At 34.8% G+C, this 21,626-nt stretch overlaps 1 protein-coding gene across 1 annotated transcript; it reads right to left on the bottom strand.

Annotated features, from left to right (window-relative positions):
• Positions 1 to 978: 978 nt before the first annotated feature.
• Positions 979 to 14,387, bottom strand: LOC126724145 (DDT domain-containing protein PTM). The gene is made up of 11 exons (XM_050428455.1): positions 12,413 to 14,387; positions 11,701 to 12,315; positions 9,765 to 10,878; positions 8,941 to 9,229; positions 8,716 to 8,840; positions 7,710 to 8,170; positions 7,073 to 7,101; positions 4,912 to 5,526; positions 4,479 to 4,690; positions 2,543 to 2,921; positions 979 to 1,581 (listed from the first exon to the last, which is right to left on the bottom strand). The coding sequence occupies exons 1-10, from the start codon at positions 14,110 to 14,112 to the stop codon at positions 2,907 to 2,909; spliced, it is 5,175 nt and encodes a 1,724-aa protein (XP_050284412.1). The 5' UTR covers positions 14,113 to 14,387; the 3' UTR covers positions 979 to 1,581; positions 2,543 to 2,906.
• Positions 14,388 to 21,626: the final 7,239 nt, after the last annotated feature.

The raw sequence follows: 21,626 nt of genomic DNA, 5'->3' as shown, positions 1-21,626 counted from the left end.
TTATTAAAATCCTAATAATTTTTAATTGCATGCCATTAATATATTAAATCGATATCAAAATAGTGGTGATTAATATTTTATATTTAAATATTGATAAAGTAACAAAATCCAACTAAACAATTCGTTAAGGGTTTGTTTGGATATCGATTAATGTTGAAAACTGAAAACACTGTAGCAAAATAATTTTTAAATGTGCGAATAATACCGTAGAACCTAGTTTTAAAGTTATATTTACTAAAAAAAGTACTTGCGAGTCTTATGAAAATATACAAGTTTTTTATGGTTTTGGATGTCCTCCATGTGAGGTCATTTGGAAAGACATGTTTTAAAGATCAAAAACTTGCAAATAATAGTCAAGTGATTATAAATTTGCTGTTATTTCTGTTATTGGAATACATCATTTTTTTGATTATTTATTTATTTATTTATTTTCATTGAACCTCTACATTTGAAAAAATTAATCTTGTTTGAATTAATAATTAGTACATTATAGCAATACACTCTTTCATTTTTAAGGGCATGTTCAGCAAATAAACTCTTGATAAATCTATTCAACTTCGACCCCATCAACTCCATGCAAAATTATTCCCAAAGGAGACAAACACTAGTGATTTTTGGGGGGATACTCACACCCCAGGATTTACAATGAGTGAATCCCGCTGGGAGTATATGCAAGATCCATTTCTCTTCTTGATTTTATTCTAAGTTCCTATGCTCATTACTGACTGATCATTGGTAATAATTCCATGTAAAACCCATGATTTGAAAACAAATGGTTAAAAAATCAATAATTTACCACCATATTCATATGAGACTATTACATAATAGTCATTAAATAGATTCTTTTAGTTCCTTTTACTTCTCTGTTCCTTCGTGATGATGAAATTCTTGATAACCATAATCCAACAAGCCCACCTCCATTTTCAACATCATACCTACACATCAGACCTCAATGTAACCCAGGTTGACACGAGTAGCTTTGAATGACATTTTATCAACAAGGAATTAATAAGAGAAAATTGAGCTCTCTCCCTCTCTCTCTCTCTGTGTTAGACCTGTACAACAATATTACAACCATTAAAAAAAGAAAACGCATTACTAGAATTTCAACTACCATCCTCACGTGCTAGTCCAAAAATGAAGATTATTCTAACAAGCTTGGAAGACAGGTATTCATTTTCTGAGAATAATCTAAAGCTTCTAAACTGAAGCACTATGATGATTGATGTTGCTGGGTAAGAACAAGAATATCCAGTAATTGATCAGAAATATCTAACATCCTTAAATGAACTAATTCTATCTTTACCTTTAATTTTTTTTTCCCAATCAATTGTTAGCCTCAAATTTGAACTAAAACTAAACCAAGTCACTCTTCCAAGTCAGTATTTACCAAAACCCCTCCCAACAAGATAAAGAATGTTAAAAATGTTCTAGGATTTGAATGTAACAATTTTGGACAATACCCATCAGGAATAACTTAGGGCCGAACAGGATACCCAGCATCTGGTGGTGGCACCCGGCCTTTTAGGCCTTCTTTGACTTAATATCATTGATAGCTCTTTTCTGAAGATCACTGAAAACCTGCAAAGATAAAATTTGAATATCTTATATATGTCTATAAAAAGCAAAACCCAACAGATTTGTAGTATCAAAGATGGTATTTCCACATTTTAAACGACCTGGAAAACAACAGACACCAATACTTTCTAAGATATAACCCCAAAATGAAAATCCTGAAATAAAAAATTTTTAAAATAAAATAATAAAAAAAGGTAGAGGAGAAATATCAAGAAAATAGAATGTAATCTTGGGATTAGGTACAAAAGATACATTTTATTTTCAAGAGCACAGGTGATTTTTGGAGATGATAATCTGGGCTAAATGTGATGTCACTTAATTTACCAAAAATACCTTTTACATATATTTCCAAGGGCACAGGAATTTTTGGAGATGATAATGTGGGCTAAATGTGATGTCACTTAACTAAATAGTCTGTATAAGTAACCATAGAAAATCACAAAATTTAGAGGCCATATGCCACAAAACAAAAACCACCTAAAAACAAATATTTTATGTGTATGAAACTCACACACCCCATAGGACTTGAACCCAACAGCCGACTCTAATGAGGGTGAAGGTGCACAGAACCTTAAGATGTCACAAAACAAAAACCCCCTAACCACATATATTTTGATGGGTAAGCAACTCACACTCCATGGGACTTTAGCCCATAACCTCAACCAAGAACCATTCTCATGAAGGCGTAGGTGCACATTTCTAAAGATGTTTTTTCTTATGAATTTTATAGTAAAACACTGCATACTGGATTCTGTACAATAAACATAAACAGCCTTTATTGTTATTATTATTATTTTTGTTGTTATTATATTATTATTTTATAACCTTTCTGGTGTATCAATGGATTGGAACAAAAAACTCTTTAGCATCAAATGACATACCTAAAACAAACTTGCTTGTAAATATTATAATGTTTCTATTTCTTGAGCAGAATAATAACTTTTTCAAGGCGTGAACTATATACCTCTCCTTCCTTTCTAAAGCAGATTCATTTCCCCACTTGTAATGGTTTTCAATGCACTGCTTTGCTGCCCCGCAACCTTCTGCTTGGTTACACTGCTTTGCCCACTAGCACATTCAATGTTTCTTTCCCTAGAACAAAGAGTTCTTCTTAGCTGAAGATCTCTAGCTATCTGCAGTTGAATCGTCTGAAACTCTCTCTAGTTATCTGCAGTTGAATCTTTTGAAACCCGCTCATAATTATCCATTCCTTCACTGTTTTTATCCAAAGGATATCTCAATAAATAACAAGCATCCCTCTTTACAAAAGAAAAAATGAAACTGAGTCCAAATATGTAGAGGTATTCCCCACTGAATACCAAGAGAATTCAATTGCAAGCAATCTGCAAACAGATTATCAAATCAGAAACCTTTTTTTTTATTTTATCAAATCACGTTAATTGCATAAAACAATATAAGTATTTATTAATATCCCATAAAATAAATAAAAAATCAATCTAATTGCTTCTGGTTCTAGAAGAGAATTTTTAGACAATTATTAAAAAATTACCACCACCACCACCACCCCCCCCCCCCCCTTCTCTCTCTCCTTTTTCTTTAAATCAAAACTCACTGTTAAAGATGAGATGGCTTATTTTGTCAGCATCAAGCAGTCTATGAACCGCTGAATACCATAAGACTCAACTAGTACAATACATACAATAAAGAAAACATCTAAACAGCATGTTAAAGACGTGAATTTCTACTTCCCAAGCCCTATAAAATATAAAACCTCCTAGTATTTGCTTGGAGAAAACTTCTGAAGTTAAGGGATGAAACCATCTCTTTTATCAAGCATTCAATTGGGGAAGGTAGTTCTGTGTTCCTCTGGCATTCAGATGGACCTTTTATCCCAAGTATGGGTATAAGGTTATTTCTGTGTTCCTCCAGACATCCTCTCTGTGTACACTTCTGAATTAGTTTAATGAACTCTCTCCCCCCTCATCTTTCTGGGGCGGATTCTCAAAAAAAAAAAAATGATACACGCAAGAAAAACATTAGTTCTTTTCATGCTAAAATGGCTACTATCAAACAAGGAGCCTGTTGGAAATGTAACAAAGCAAGGACAGAAGATCTTGTAATCATTGAAAGCAAATTGTTTCAGTTGAAAATGGAGGCTAGTGATTAAGTTTCAAGGCTTCTTTCTAAATCAGCATAGTTTACTAGTGCTTCTGCTTGGGAGGCTATTAGATTTATGAAAACTTTTGTTCCCTGCTGGAGTTTGGTATTACCTACGTATGACAGAATTGTGGAGTTATAAGGGTATTGGTTTATGCGTGTTCCTCAGAAATTTCATTGATAGTAGGTATCATTTGTTTTTTTCAATTGCTCTTTTCCTCAAATAATTTGGCTACAGATTTTGGATTGGTGTTTCATAGAGCAACCTGTTTACTGCTGAAGTGAGGTAATTTAGTGGTGTGCCAGAGATCTCAAAGGTGGGAGCTTCAAAGTTAGAACTTTGTAAGCTCTCTCTTTCTGCTGCTACATAACATTTATGGTTGCAAAGAAATGTTATGAGTTCACAATGGCCTCATCAGACCTTAAGAACTTATTTTGAAGTTGATCAAATTGGATTTCAAAGCTAGGATTGTGTTTTGCAAGGGACTAAAGAAGCTTATAGTAAAAAAGTTCTGCGCTGCAATTGGGGAATATCCAATGCTGTCTTTACCAAGGATGCATATGAATTAGAAAGTTATTGTTGATCCAGGATCTGGCTGTCAGGTGGATAAGTGGCTGCCTTGGGATTTTTAGGCAACAGTTTGTAAAGGGCCCAAATGGAAAAAAATAGTTGATCCTCCATAAAAATGAAAATCTAATGATCCAATAGTTGGTCCTCCTGAAAAACAAAAAATATATGAAAAATTTGTACAGGTATTAGAGCCAAGTTGTTTTAAATATACCTCGCTCAATGGTGGGACAGTATTAGAAACTTCATCATTACATTCGACCACATCATTACTTTGGGCCTCAACCAACTGGGACACATCACTCTTCACATCTAGCACATGGGGGCAGACAGGAGGGGTTCTTTTGCAACATATGTGGCACCTAAATCCGATAAGTCTATCAATGTTCTCTGGAGTGAGTCCAAGAGCATCTTCATGAAACCACTCTGCACAATATCATGAAGAAAAATATGTTATGATAAATTTATGTACAATGGAATTCAACAGAGCAACAAAATCTTATGTTATTAAAGATTAATAGCAAAAGGATAAGATCTTTCAGCATGCATTCTGTCCCTCATCAGCATCAAATAACTAAATACACAATTGAAAAATGAAAGAGTTAACCAAAACAAGAAGAAATAAAGAACTGTGAAAAGTAAAGTACCTTTACACATTTCACAAGCAATATAATTTAGTGTAGATGAACATCTTGCTTCACAACAAATAAGGCATTTGGGCTGACCAAGAGTTACAGACAAATTCTCAGAAGAGGAATGAATATTTTTCTCCCTAAAATGAGTCACTCGTTCATCATTCGGCTTTCTAGACAACCGGAGACCATTAAGCCAGTAACTATGGTAAATATGAGTTCTTTTCTTCCGCCAAGAAGCTGTTCTTTTCGGTTTCTGAAATGTCGTCTTTTTGGATTTAATCTTTTTCCCTTTCTTGCGTTGTTCAAGTTTTTTATTTTGTAATGACAAGCCTTTAGCTTTCCTTGGTGAACGACGCAGAGGTACAGAAGCTGGAACTTTTTTACTATTTTTAGATCGTACTTGTACAACCTTTGTTACTTTTTTTCTACTTTTTAGTCGCACTGGTCTGCTAACTTTGGAGGCTTTTTTACGCTTTTGTGTCTGTAATTTCCCTCCTTTGGTGCCAGTTTTCCCTCTTTTTGCAACAACCTTGGTAGACATCCCATTCTGGCATCGGTGGCATGTGTATGTACATTCAGCAGTGATGGCCCCAGCAGATTTCCTGACATGCCTTTTATGAAAAAATCCTGAAATATGAAAATAATCAGGTCACTCACTAAACTCAAAATGTAAAAAGTAACTCCATGACATACATCAACCTTGAAGCTATCACATTAAAAGGTAACAGAAGACAAACACAATTTATTTATGTAAATTATCAATTTATCTGTAATGAACCACACAACAATGTTAATGAGGGAAAGTTTGCAACAGGAAATTATATTTGCTAAAATGAGAGCAGCAGAGGCAGCTAAGCTGCATAAAGAAGCTTTAAAAAGAACGTTAATACCACTAACAGGAGCAAAACTGTTGACCAAATCAGTAAAGCTTAGGATTACAAATAGATTCCACTAGTGACATTATTCAGGAGCCTAAGCAAGATGGAGGAAAATATTGGGCTATTTACAAAATGACTAATCTGGAAGGTATACACTCTTTCTTTCTAATGTGTAATTAAATAATCTGGAAACATAACGAGATGATTTCATTATGGCATACACAAACCATGGAGTAACAATGAAATTTTCATTCAAAACCATGTCAACAATTAAAGAATTGGATTTTGGAAAAAACATGTAGGGTAGGAAATCAAACCCGAAGAAATATGTTATCAGAATGGTTAGCCATTTCCAATTATTATTTTGAAAACAGGCTGAGTGTACTAGTATCAAAAACCTCTTCTCAAGCTTCTATGGGTCAGCAGCTAATGATAAACATTGCCCCACAATTTTAGTAATCATTATACATACAATTTGATCATATTGAGTAAATTTCACAGCTTAATATATGGTTGTCCTTTCACTTTTCCACTCCCACTTCAGGTCTCTCCTTGACTTACCTCATATAGTCACATTTTAGCAGTGGTATGCATCTTTTACAACAAACAAATAAAATCATCTCAACAGACAGTACTTATCAACTATCTATGCCACCTAAGTGTCTAAAGTAAATAATTAAAGGGAAACTAAATTAACAATCTTTTATGGTACAAACTCAGAGTTTACCTCTTGCTTTATAGTCAATAGCAGCTATTTAATAAAGAAATTCTATAGTTCCACAGAAATTTTCTTCGAGACTCATCATAGCTCATCAAAGCCAACTAGGATACAACATAACCAGTGCCACACTGTATTAGTGACTTTGATGTATAGTGCCAAACTAAAAAAGGTTAAATTCACTACATTTCTTGCGCCCATTTGATATAGTTCCTGTCCTCAGCTATAAACTAACAACTACACACTAGAACAATAATTTGTGCTATTACAATACACATTATGCAAGAGACAAGTAAAAATTGAAAAGAAAAAAATATCTAATCCAGTACAAAGAATAAAAAGGGCAACATAAATTTGATCACCGAGATGATATGCAAAAACATATCCATATCTTCCAAATCCCAATACAGTTAAGCACAATCCATCACAAAAATAATGGAAGAAATTAAATTTTATATATATATATATATATATTTAAAAAAACATAAATAAACTCTCATTAAATTGTACACAAACCACAAAACAACATAATAGTTACAAAAAGAAAAGGTCGTAGTACAAAAATTCAAAAACTCACCTTTACAATGCTGGCAGCTCACAGCTTCCCTGCCAATATTAAAAATAAATAAATTCATCATATGAAGAAATGAAGTCAGTAAGATGAAAAATTAAAATGGAACTGAGAAAATACTTAACAGACAAGAAAATATGAGCATATTTTAACTCAAACAATGAGAGACTAAGAACATAAGAATTCTTGAGCAAAAATTATAATCACAAAACCCAGTTCTCAAATTAACCAGAACAACCTATAACCTATTTCACCCTTCTTATTTCCCTCTCCCATACCATCTAATGCCATTCAACCTGCATGAGACATTCAAAATTACAGGAGCATACTAATTTTCATGCATTGTAGTTTTTATTGCTGATGTCTTTAGCACACTTCCTGTGTGCTTTGGTTCCTTGTATTATCTTTCTTTTTATTCAATTTAGTATTATTTAGTTATAAAATATATATATATATATATATATATATAAATATTACAGGACCATACTTTGGTCAATTGATAGGAACGTGAAAGGTGTGATTGAAATCTAGGGTTCAGATAAAGTAAAATTAAAGTATTCGGGACAACCTATCAGAGAAATTGAGTTCAAGCAATTGATAGGTATAAGAGATAAATACATGCAATATAAGAAATATTTAATACCTGATCAGGACATCTTTATTGCAGTGCCCACACTGATGATACTCAGATCTTTCTGCCTTGGAAAACAAATACGAAAATCCCCTTTTCTGGAGGCGTCTATTTGTTACTCTACCAACCTCAGGAAGTTTCCTAGATTTCATCTCATTAGATTTGCGGGCAATTCTTTTCTCCTCAAAATTTTTCAAGAGATACATGGGAACATAAGATTCAGCCAACCAATATCTCTTCCTTTCACTAGAGGAATCTTCCAGAGGGGACCCATGCCTTTTAACAATGCCAGGGATAACTCTTCTCTTGCCAAAATCAAGAAGATATTTTACCACTTCCCCTTCAGTGCTCTTCCTTCGGATAATAACTTTCTTGAACAATCTGATTGATTTAATAGTTTCCTTGTCCAATGCAGGGAGAGGGAGTGTGTTTTCAATGTTATCCCACTTAATGTTTGAATCAAACTCTCTAACCTGTAAACTTTACATGAATTAGTGGACCAAGAATTACAGAAGGTATCCAATTCATGACCACGTATAAGTGTCAAGTGAGGTCTGAAAAATGTCCTGGCCTGGCAATTACTGTGGTTAAGGCCTATTATATATATATATATATATATATATATATATATATATCACCGTGTAATAAAAGCCAACTTATACGCTAAAAATATTATTATTACATATTTACCACAAATACAAAATAGTTACATATATAAATTGAGGTCATTCTCATCGAGTGAATGTGTTAAAAAACCACACTGATTTTGCCAGCAGTAGTGATGGAAGTCTAGAAACATAAGTATTTCTTTTTTGATTGGTAAGTTACACACCCGGTGGGTCTTGAACCCACAACATCACCCTCCACTAAGGACTTAATAAGGGGAGGAGGTGCCAATTGAGCTAGAGCTCATTGTCCAAGAAACGCAAGTATTTCAAAGCAAGAAATAATTCAGGAAGGCCATTGCTAAACCTAAACATCAGATACCAAAAAAAACTGGAATTTCCAGGAGATATACCTGGAAAGCAAGCTGCTCTACACTTGTTGCTGTCTCAACAGCAGATCGCCAAGCAACATATCTGCTTCTCTTTGCATATTCTGAATTCTCAGGATATAATATGCCCGGTATCTTTACACACCCAGCTGCAGAATTTTAAACTTCAAACAAATTCAGAATAATTATTCAGCTGACTTAATTGTAAACACTATGACTCCAACAAGAAAGAGAAGACAATATGCAGACCTTGTCTGGCTGCCTTTGATGCCAAGGAGCGAGGAAGAACCTTCCAATTAAACACTTTACGAGAAAGCCTACCACCTCTCCACCATAATATACCCAATCCACTAGCAGCATTTGAAGAAGGATTCGACTCAGGTTCTGAAGACCTAACCCTTTTCCGGTTAATACCATGTTTTGAGGATGCCCGTGATGAACTAATGACAACATGTGCAGCTGAACCCACAGTAGCAACAGAATCCACATGTCTTGACCATTCAGTTGAGAGTGCAAGAGGACGCAAATTTGACTCCAACTGTGGACATTCCATAACAACAAAAATTACCCCAAAAGTTTCAGAGAATGAATTATAAAGATAGCTAATTATAAGAAGTCAGAAGATGCATATGGGGTGCAATTTGGGCCACTTCAAACCAAGGATTGATTAACTCCACCCAAGTAACAGACAGGGAAATCTGTCTCTGCACCCCAACCCTCTTCCTTGCCACCTAAGGCAAGGACTAAAGACCCAACAAAAGCAAATCTGTTATTATTTAGATATTTTTATATAATAAGAACCAATAACATGTCCTCCACCCCCACCCCCGCCCCTAAAATAAACTCCCAAAGAAAACAGCAGACCACATAGCAAAGCATACACATTTAGAAAGTAAAGCAAGAAGAAAGCCTTAAAATTAAGTTAGAAAGTCCAGCACCACGTTTCAATTTGAACAAAATGAATATTAGGTCAAAGTGAACCCCAAAATGAGAAGCCCAGCTAATTTATAATGAGTTGTACCCCAAAAGATTCATAATCAAGTTAAAATAGAGAGGAAGCAAAGAATACTCACTGTGAGCAATAAATGTTTAACAGACCCCACATCAGATGCCTTCAGAATACTTTTTTGCCAGTACTTGGTAAAATGTGGATTCAGCCATGGACCCAACAAAAGCCCATGCAGACGATCTTCAACAGAAAGAATATGACAGATGACATCCATAAGATGGCTTTTCCTATTCTTTTTTGATTGATGCCCAACCACATCACTTTTAGAACCTTCCCAAAAAGTTCCTAAATACATGTTAAACAAGCAATCTCTGTCATCAGTTGGAACTCTACATGAAAAGCACCACCCACACTTCTCTTTCCTTGCATCTACATCTAGGTTCTGAGTATTTGCCCAACCAAACTTGGTAGATTTCTTCACAATGGCCTTCATCTGTGCTGCAATTATATCCTCCTCTGTTATAATAGTGTTTTCATTGATTTTGTCCGATGATTTAGGCATCAACTCCTCTGCAACAGATGAGGCAGTTTGAGCAAAACTGTAATAGTTCATGTAACCAATCCCACAATTCATAGGGGATCTCTCTCTCTTTCTAGTAGTTATAGTAGATGAGGAATGGCCAGGATCTGCAGCTTCCATATTATTTTCTCGTTTGACATCTACGCTTGTAGATGTCAAAGGACAGCCTCTAGAAAGTCGGCATCTTCGTGGTTTTTCAGATCTATTTGAATCATGGGGCCCATGATTTTGAAAATTCTGAATGTCTACACTCATTTGTGTGGCTCCAGCTGATCCTTCTGGATTCATATGTGGACTTTCTGTTGCAGTCATGGAATTTAACAAGTTCACAGAACATCCGCTATTACAGTTTTCTTTAACTTTTCTTGCATCATCAGTTTCATTCTTCACAGTATTTGTTTTTGAAGATGTCAATGGTGCCGAGGTCATTAAAATAGCTGGGCTATGTCCCTTCATAAGAATGTCTGAGTATACAGAATGGTTCAGCAGGTCCAAATTACTAGCCCCATTCAAACTGAGGGGGATAACCCACTGCTTGTAAATAGCCATTAATATGGCACCATAGGAAATATCTGACTCCTTTAGCACTTCAATTACAACATCCAAATCATTTCTATGGTAGTAACTGAATGAGGATTCAGTGTCACATGACTCTGACCTGCAAGTTCAAAATCCAGACATAATATAACCTAGAACAGATCAGGATGATCAAGAGTAGCATGAGAAATTATTCATCATGAAAGATATGTATTGCGTCTTTTTATGACAAAAGAATTTATTAGGAGCGGATGATGCATATCATTATGCCCATGCTTAAGAAAAGGAACCAATGAAATATAATCATTCAAAAAACAAAGTAAAAAAGAAAAATCAATTCCTAGTCTGACAATACACTTTGAAAGGGAAAAAAATCAACACTACCTTCACAAAAGAAAAGATCATGCTACAAGTTCATTTTTTAATCAAAAACTAAATATGACAGCCACTCTACTGTTTAAATCCAACCAATAAAAAACAGACAAAAAAAAAAAACTGACTCACAATATCATGGCCACTGAAGAATAATCAAAACTCCAGCACTGATAAGGTGAAAACTGATGAGCCTTTGATAAATAAGTTTCTAATATTTTTCAAGGAATCAACTAATTCATGACAAATAACTAATCCTAAGCCTGACTACTCAAAAATGGATACACAAATTATTTTCTTTGTATGGATCACAAAATTGTAAAATCCATGTTCATAGTGTTTTGCAGTCTCACTACCGAAACTATCCTCTTTCCTAGAAAAATAAACCATTCTCGGTAATTAATAAGGCCAAACAGGTGCTGGCTTAAAGGTTTAAGACAATATTATTAGGGAAATCTATATCAAGAGAAGTGACTTATCATAAAATGAATGATTACTTTATTAGCAGTAGTAGACTGGTAGTAGAAGTTATATTCAATTTAACTATGTAAACAATATAAGAAAAACTTACACCAACAAGTAACCACAGCTGCTAAAATATAGCCGACCATGAGGATCAATTCCCAGTAACTCTGCTCCTCGAAGTGACTTGCGTGGTTTCATCCAAGGCTTATGTCTGTCGATGGCACACTCAGGGCAGTACCAGTCACCCTCAGGCAAAAGATCACTAGCAATTCCCACACACTTTGAATGGTATGCAGCAGGACACCCATCACAGCATATTAAACTTCCATCCATCTTACAAAGGCAGCATTCATCGCTATTCCAGTCAGTGGCATCCTCACCAACCTCCTTAGTCAAACAAGAGCCACCAGAATCATCTACTGTAAGTTTCCTTTTCTTGTTAATCCCAAGGTTTGTACTCCGATCAAAAACCATGTCAGGATCAGCTGCCAAAGATCTTCTATTAAGTTCAGACCTTATGACTTCCACTTCAATCATATCATCACACAGACATCGAAGTATCTCAACCTTTACGGTGGCAGGTTGTTTGTAGTAGTCACTTTTAAATAGCTTTAAGTGACTAATATTAAAACCCGGCTTCAATTCCGAACCATGAATCAGTAGGTACTCAGCCATAAAAATCGGCCACGTAATTAAGTCTAACAAATCCCAGTTAAGACTCCTACATCAAAATTTTGACAGAGAAAACAATAAGCACTAATATATTCAAACCAATTTATTTTACTTGGAAATAGTAAGAGGCAAGGAACAAAGAATACCTCAGGCAATTAGAAGCAGATTCAGAACCTTCATTCGAAAGGTTCTCCAAATGCTTCCGCAGAGTTTGCAAAATAGAAACATGAATGCAATCAAACAATGTACTAGGAGACTTGCTCTTCAATACTGCTACAAAATCCTCCAGCTCAAAGGGACTCAGAAATAATAAACTACTAAATGATCTTAAACAGGCATAGACAGAAAAGAGGTCAGGAATAGGAATTTCATCTAAATTCAAATTTTGTGATGAAGGGGGTAATTGCGGCTTTAAGGGAAGAGCACTGATCTTTTCAGATGCTTCGCAACCTGAAATCACCGGCACTTCCTCTGTTACTGCACTAACTGCAGGGGACGGTGTATCATCAGCAGCACATGAAGTCATCGAAACACGATTCTGAGCAGACCCTCTACGAGCACTTCTTCTCAAAACTGTCTCTGTCATGGATTTCAAATTATCTGATTTTCTTCTTCTCTTTCTCCGGCTACTTCCTTGTTTGCATGGACTTCCTAAGTTGCCTTGGTCCCCATGAACGACTGTAGCACCAGCCTCAGAAACACCGTCCTTCAACTGAACTTCCACAGAACTACAACCCTCAACACTATTTTCCTTCTCAAGTCCAACCAACCCTAAAGATGCATCTGCGACCGCAGGCTCAAGGGACCCACTAATACCCTGCATCAATAAGCCCTCATTGATATCTAAATCAGCTTGCTTCAAAAGCCCATTTGCTCCACCATCTTCCTCACATTTTTCTTCAACATCTTTCTTTTGAATTTCTTCAACAATCTCAGAAGAGTCGCTAGCCTTAAACACCACTCCACCATCACCATCTGCATCCTTAATTTCTTCACAAACCTCCAAATTCAAATCAAAATCACATTCCCTCTTCTGGGTTCCCGAACATGAAACCCCCAAATTTCCGCCACCCAAATCATCATCTAAATCACCATTGACATCCAAATTCAAATCAATACAATCCCTTTTCCTCACATTGTCCTCAGGCTTAACATGGGTATCATCAAACCCATCACCATTCAAATCCACCTCCTCATTCAAATTAAACCCAGCATTCAAATCAAACACATCATTTCTATTCAAATTCTCCCCAATCCCAATCCCAATTCCACCTCCACTCCCCTTCCCTAGGGTTTGTGCTTCTTCAACATCAACATGCAAATTCCTATCAACCTCCACACACACTCTCTCTCTCTCCTCCTTCCCTACAAACCCATCTCCCATTTCCAAATTCCCTTCAAACCCATCACCTAAATTACCGTTAGAATTCGAATTCCCACTAAAATTCCCTCCAAACCCATTACTCAAATCACAATTAGAATTCAAATCAGTCACGAAATTAACGATAGCATTACCTGCACCGCCACCAACCTCGCTCTCCGGCTCGATACGGGGCCGCTTCTTGGGCTTCCGGCCAAGCAGCGAACTTTCCTCAGCCAACAACCCTTGGGCTTGGGCTTGGGCTTGAGCTTGAGCTTGAGCTTCTTCTTCTTCCTCTTCCCCTTCCTCTTCTTCTTCCTGGGCCGGTAAGAGCAAAGTGAGTTGGGAAATACCGAGCTCCTCGGAATCACCGTTGTCATAGACGATCTCGAACAACCCAGAGGAGACGTCGTAGGATCTCACGGTCCCCGAGAAAACCCCAAAGCCCTTGAAATCTTTCTTCACAGTTCTACCTACAAACTCCATGGCGATCCGTGAGAGAAAATTCGAATTGAGAAAAAAAAATGGGTTTTTTTTTTTTTTTATGTTTTTCAATTTCTTCTTCGTCTCTGTCCAGAAATGCCTTTTTGGGCACAGAAAAACAGAGAGAGAGAGACCCAAAACCAATATTTTGTTTTGTAATTTGTTAACTCTGTCTCTGTCTCTCTTTCTCTCTCTAGAAAATGCTTTTAACGAGCAAATAAGGAGAGAGAAAGAAAGAGAGGGTAAAAAAAAGCAAAAAACTTGAGAGGAACGTGAGTTTTTTGCGAAGTGGAGTGGGTAATAAAATTGAAAGGAAAGAAAGAGAAATAAAGGGAGAAAAGTGCGAAAATATCTGAAAGGCAGTTTATAAAAAGTATATATATAATTGTGGAATTTTGGAAAGGAAGTAAAAGGGCCCCCCAAGTGTTGCTAGCTTGGTAGGTAGGAACTCACTAGGAACTACAAATGGGTAAGGGTAAGAAACTGCCCCGAATTAAACTAAAAATGAAGGTCATAACTTGGTGTGTGTGAGATAGGGTATCTTGGAACGGCATGCAATTGTAGGAATAATCAGATATTAAAAGAGGGTGATAGTTATAACTCCTATGATTCTTTGAGAACAACTTATTTCGTTTTTGGTCTTATCAGTTTGAAAATTACTTATTTTTTATGGCTTATTTTGTATAAAGAAATGCTGAGATCATAACTTTTGTCACAAATTGCTCATATAGCAAATTGTGGAGTAAAAGTAATAGGTCAATGTGGGTTCACAATTCTACCATTTACAACTTGCCACATGAGCATGTTGTGATAAAAGCTGTGGTCTTTGCATTTCTCATTTGCATAACGTGAGATAAAAAGTTAAAACTAGCTTATTTTTAAAAATGTGAAACTTGTATTATTTGAAATAGAGCTTAAATAAAAAGTAATGTGGGACTTACAAATAATGGATAATTTAAGTAAAAAGCTTACTTATAATTGGTTGTCAAACGAACACATGTGTCCATTTTAGAACTTATCTAGTTTTTTGTTAAAAGTATTATAGATAAAAATTAAAAGTTAAATAAAATAAACTAAGTTTTTGTTTGGCATTGATTTATAAGTTAGTTTTTTTGTTTTTTGCTTTTATATACAACTTTTTAAAACTTCACATTTTTTCACTTTTTCAAAGTAAAAGTATATTTTAGCACATTTTCAAAAAAAAAAAAAAAACTAAATAAGTTTTTCCCAAAAGGCTAATTAATTGATATTTTGTTGAAAATACCATAGCAAATAAATAAAGCTAACAACTAGCTTATAATTTAATCCCAGATGTACATTAATGTACAAGACACACACAATGCTACATTAGTTAAAAATCATGTTTTTGAAACTTCAGTTAAAATTGTGAAATCGTGTCATTTTATAAAGTATGCGTAGAAATGTGTATTAAGAGATTTACCCAAACTAAAAAGTAAGTATTTGGTCAACTAAAGGATAAAGCTTTTGTATTTTTCTTTTTGTCCTTCATTCTTTGAAATGCTAATGCTTAAGAGGGTTGTTTCTATATATTCGGTGGAAAATATAATTATAATAATAATAATAGTAATAATAATAATAATAACTTCTAGTGATACAATTTATTCCATAACTTCTTTTCACAAATAGTTGAATAAGTTGTAAATTCTAGAAAACGAAAATGGTGCTAATGATGAGTATATGTAAAAGTTGTAAAATAACTTCCAACTTGTCATCTTAGCAAGTTGTGAAAAAAATTGTGTGCATAATAAAGTGTTGAAAATATAATAATAATTGCTTGGAAGTAAGGAGCTTGATTGATGGGTTCTAATTGTTAATCCATATGATGCATTGGATAAGTTTTGTAAAATAAATATTTAATGAAGTATATAATTAAAATTAATTGTATTGACAAACCATTCTCAAAAAAAAAAAAAAAAAAAAAAAAAAAAAAAAAAATTGTATTGACAAACAAGAAGTTACCTCAAAAAAATTATATAAAACAATATTAAATGTAACTTAATTATAGTGGTTTCTGTTAGCTCAATTTATGAGATCTTTTATCATCTAAAGTTGGACTTTAAGTTCGGATTCCACAATGTTTCTCAAAAAAAAAAAGTTCAGATTCCACAAAATTGAAAAACAAAAAACAAAAACTCATTTGTAAAGTCAACCCAATCATCATAAATCAAACACCAAAGTTTCAAATATAGTTTAATTAACATATATGACTTTCTTTTTGTTGACTCATAACAATTTAACATTATCTGTAACTCTATAAATAAAAATGCTATACATGGAAAAAACAAGACAACTTTCTAAAGTTGATGCACCAAATATGGAGAAAAGTCTCCTGCTTCCATTTTACTAATATACTATACGTCGTCGGTAACTTATGCAATATAAGAGGAACTTGGAATAAGTGTACCAATTAAAAGCTTTTTTTTTTTTTTTTACAATTAATATATGCATAGAAAAGGTTATTCTACTATGAATTGTAGATTCAAAGTTCTATTCATGCATTATCATAAATTACGTGCATAAAAAGGTTATCCCATCACAATTGATAGTAGTTCTTGTAATACTTAATCGTATTCTCAAGTAAGTAAGCTTCATGGCAGAATATCAAATGTGTAATGACCACCTGGGAAGAAGGGAAAATAGTGAAAAGATATAATAAAATAAAAAGAATCTTTTAAAAAACATTCTATTATTTTGATGTTTAAGAGTTTAGTGAGAGTGAATAAAATGACTATGAGATAATGCTCATTTTATCATATTCCCTATGAAACATTCCTTCCAAACACACTAAAAGACATGTCGATCACCAAGTTTTCCGCTCACAAGGGGAGATCGGCACTGAGGTTCGCCATCAAGTCCCTTAACATAAGTATTGCATGTAGGTATATTTCTAAACTTCAGGCTCTTTTTTCATTATCTTGGCAAATTAAGTGATGTATTCATTTATTTATGTATAATTTAATAGTTGAGAGAGGGAGGATTTCAATTCTGGATGCTCCAATGGATATGCCAAAAAGTGATAGTTAACTTACAAGACTCTTAGCAATGTTTTTATTTTCAATATTATGAAATTTGATTAATGGAAGTGAAAAATTATGTTTCTCGTTGTATTTTAAAAGTACACGTGAGATAATGGCTAGTTGATTGAGAATCATAATACATTATCATGCACAATGTATGGTCTAAGGTGTTGGGCCTTGTTTGTAATGTTGAGTTGCTTCCTACTGCACTAGATCCGAGTTTTTTGGATAAGGGAGTTGGGACCAGTCCAACTGGAACCCACCTTGATTTGGCTAGTGCACAAACTACACCACGTCTGTCAGGCTTTGGTTACATGCCCATGGCAAGCGAAGCCGCTATAAAGAAGTTATGGCGGGTAGATATAATATGAATAACACAAGAAAATACACACTACTTTTAGCCACAATAAATAAAAGTGAGCAACAAAAGGCTCTCCGTACACAGAATAAGCTAAGTGAAGGATAAACAAAGTTAGCAAAATCAAAGTGTGAGTCTGCCATGCCAAGTAATACATGGGATTGAAACCAAGAAGGGAAAACCATTCCCTCAACACGAGTAATCTCAGAGAATAAATTAATTGCTTTGAGAGAATAGACCTAAATGGTCTATGCCCAAATATAGATCTTTTGCCTTTTATAGAGAGCAAGGCTATTGAGGGAGAGAGGAGATCAACTTATTGGTACATGTCTGTCGTTCTAAACTCTCCATTTTTTTTTCCTTGTTACTTCTTACTTTTCTTTTCTTTTATTTTAATTCCTTTCCTTCTTAATGCTTACTTTTGATTATGGTTTTTCCTAGAAATTCCTATTACTGTGATTTTTTGAATCCCCCCTCCTCAGTGCACAGCAAGGGGTCCTTTATATAGAGCCTGTTGTGACTGGTATTTACTGTTTTAGCCCTTAACTGCCTTTGTCTGGTGTAGATGTCATTGTCGACCACTTACTGGTCGTCAGTTGTTCAGCTACCACCACTTACCTATGCTGGTTATGCCGCTCCCTTCTGCCAAACAAAGAAAGCTATTTTGTTTGCTTGCTTGACGTGGCCTTTCTACCCGTTACAGTGTGTGTGCTCTCTCTCTCTATCCCTCACGGCATGCAGCTAGTGGTTCAAACTTATCCTTACTTCTTTTAAGTGGCATGTCATCCCAGCAGGACATTTCTCCTAAAAAAGCCTGAGCAAGAACCCCAAAATAGGTTTTTTTTCCTCTCCCCACCGCCAGACCATACCCTCTTTTACCTTTGACCCATGACCCACCACTTCCTATATTGGCTGGGTATAGGCTGGTGGTGCCTGGGTCTCGTGCGTGCTTCACATTCTGTGCGTGCTTCACATTCTTTGCCTGCTGCTCATGCATTTGCCGTGATCTGAAAATTGGTCTGTGCGTTTTGCCATGCACTTTTGGCTTCTTATGGCATGGGTTGTTTTTCGATCTGTCATTCTTTATGACTTGCTTTTTTTGGGGTTGGGCCTTGTCGGATCATGGGCCTTCTTTCCCTCGGCCTACTTTGTATTCACTCTATGGCCTTGTTAGCATTTCCTGCCATACCACTTTACTATTCATGCTGTAATGTTGTTTGACTCAATCTTGTTGGGCCTCTTTGGACCTGCTATTTATTTTTCTCCCAGTGACTCAGTGTGTTTACTGGGCATTTTCTTACATTGTTTCTGGGCTCCTGTGTCCCATTTTCCTCTTGGGCAACCTTGGCCCATTTGCTTTTCTTAGGCTTCCTTGGCCCTTTTCCAATCCTGCTTTCCCATGGGCCTTTACTAACTCTCTTGGGCTTTCCTGTCTCAATTACTTTATACTTCATCCTTGGGACTGATGAGTCTTCCATTAGCCTCTTACTTTCTTTGCTTGCAATACTTTGGGCCTGCTGTGATCCATTCTCACTTTTCTACATACTGCCCATGGGTTTGCTTCTTCTCTCTTTCCGGGCCCATTCAAGCCCGTTTGCTTCCTCATGACCCATTTTATGAGCCTGTGAGCCGTTCATTCCTGCCACTTGGGCTCAATGGCTTTTTCTTGCTTGCTAACTTTGGTTTGCCTTTATTGCTGGGCTTTTTCTCTTATTGGGCTTGTTAAAACGAGCCTCAACATATGGTTATCTTAATGAAAATGCATGATAATCTTGATTTTGTACAATGAAACAAAATGATTTTAAGTACACAAAGAATGAACAAGATTCAAGATTTTAACGTACAACTATAAGTTGAATTCGCATAACGGGTTCTTTTACATTGAGCCCATATTCGTGAATGATGAAATTGAAAATGTGCATTTGGTTAATGGTATAAAAGTCTATGCGGATTGTATTTCTTTGGACCTATTTTTATGTTTAGATTGTGTTTTACTTTAATATTTTTTATGGGATTTAGTTTGTGATATTTGATGACAGATGAATTGATTATTTGTGATAAATAAAAATGTAAATGATATGGTTATGCATATATAAAATTTTGTAAAGTAGTTGTGAATGGTAAACTATTATTAGCCATTACATCATAGGATACCCATCTTCAAATTGTGTCAGAGGTGTGTCTAATATATTCTCGTACCGCCAATCAAACTTTGAGCTTAGATTGAGAGATATAGTTTAGTAGTTATCCTTGTAATTTTTTTTTAAAGATATTACTTAAAGACAAAGTTGTGTACTTTGATTCTATAAATTGTAACTAGGACACAAGACATTGTATTGTTTTTCTTCTTATGTATTGAAGCAATGTGTTAAATTTACTTCTTCTTCTTTTTTCCCTTATGGTTTTCTTGATTTTGTTCCAAAATTAAATGAAGTAACAAGTCAATATTAATTTCTCAATTTAAGGGAATGAATATCCGTAGACAAGTCTCAACATTATTAGAAGTGTTAAAAATATTGATCTTGAGTTATGATTCTCTCACACACATTGATGGTCAGCTAAATTGTTATCTGGTAGATTGAATAAATTTCTTCCAAATTAATTCAAAGGAAAATTCTATCCCCTAATATATCTCATAGAAAGGAAGATTCACATCTTCCCTTAAAGATCTTGGCAATTCAAAATGCAAGGTCATATGTATCAACCAAAAATATATGAATAAATGGAGAATAAATGCATGTCATGCGATGTCCAAAATAAATAAATAAAATTCCGAGGTTGCATAAGTCATAACCAATATATAGTAATTGATAAAAAAATTCTGTCCATAATACATTTTAAAGAAAATAGGATACACTTCTTCACTTAATATGCAGTTCAAAATGTATGGTCATATAGATCAACCGAATTATATATAAAAATATATATATATAAACGTATATAATAGTTGCATGCTGATTCCTTAAATATAAAATGCCAAGGATGCACCATAAAATATATTATGGTATTATTAAACAAAAAAATGGGGAGAGTATGTCGCCAAACCCCAACTTTAGTCAAAGAGAGATAATTTTTGTCATTTTGTGTGGGGAAAAAAAATGAAAAAACCAAATAATATAAACAAAAGAGTTTTAGACAGTAGTAGAACAACATAAAAATATAAATATAACAATCAAACAAAGCATGAAAGATCAAGCAAAAGAAGACCATAGACCATTTTGCAAATCAAACTAATATAAAAGAAAGAATCATTTTTATAAAAAAAAATTGACACAAAAATGTTTTTTCTGACACTCTCATTATAGCAAAAGGTCAGAAAGTTAATATATTTAGTTGTCAATTGATTAGTCCAATATAGACAGGCAGACTTGCAACAATTGCATGCCACTTTCTGAACAGTCAGGATCACCCTCACAAGTCCTTTCGGTAGCCATGAGAAAAGTATGAATGAATTGATTGGTTTAAGGACCTGCGGAAAATAATTTAATCATATTCTCCATTTGACCCTAAAATATATATATTTTTGCGTTAGGGTGCAGGGAATGGGCAGGAAAGATAATACTAACTTTTTCAAAGTACTCATTTTTTATTTTTAAATTGTTTTGTTTCTCAGTAAAGCTCCTTGATTCTCTTGAAGTTGAATTTGGGTTTCAAACTTTGAATTCACTATCTGCACTGCTTGGACTTTTTGTCTTACTCTTCAATCAAGCGGGCTATTTTGACCAACCTTGGCTTTGAGCATTTGCTCAAACACAACTGGTATATATTTTATTAAGGGGTGTTACGATGTTGCACACTTTTTTTTGAACTGAAATTGTGAGTTGAACACATGATGAAAACACGATTTCAGTTCAAAAAAAAAGTGTGTAATTGCTTGTGTGTAATAGCTTTTATTCTTATTGAAGAGCCCCACTGAATTACTAGCTTCCAGTTTGAGTTTGAACTTCGAATCCTTTAAAAAAAGCCGGAAAGTGCTCCACCTTGGAATAATAAAAGCGAGCGACACCAGATTTTCTTTATCTAAAAAAGAAAAACTGAGCTTAAGCCAGAGCTTTATTCCTGAATAGCTTGGGGTCACTTGACAAAGGAGTCTAGCCCAAGGGGCTCGAGCCTTGAAAGCA

This window comes from Quercus robur, chromosome 1 (genome assembly GCF_932294415.1).
Source record: "Quercus robur chromosome 1, dhQueRobu3.1, whole genome shotgun sequence".
NCBI classification, from domain to species: Eukaryota; Viridiplantae; Streptophyta; class Magnoliopsida; order Fagales; family Fagaceae; genus Quercus; species Quercus robur.
This window is presented reverse-complemented; position numbering and strand designations above follow the sequence as displayed.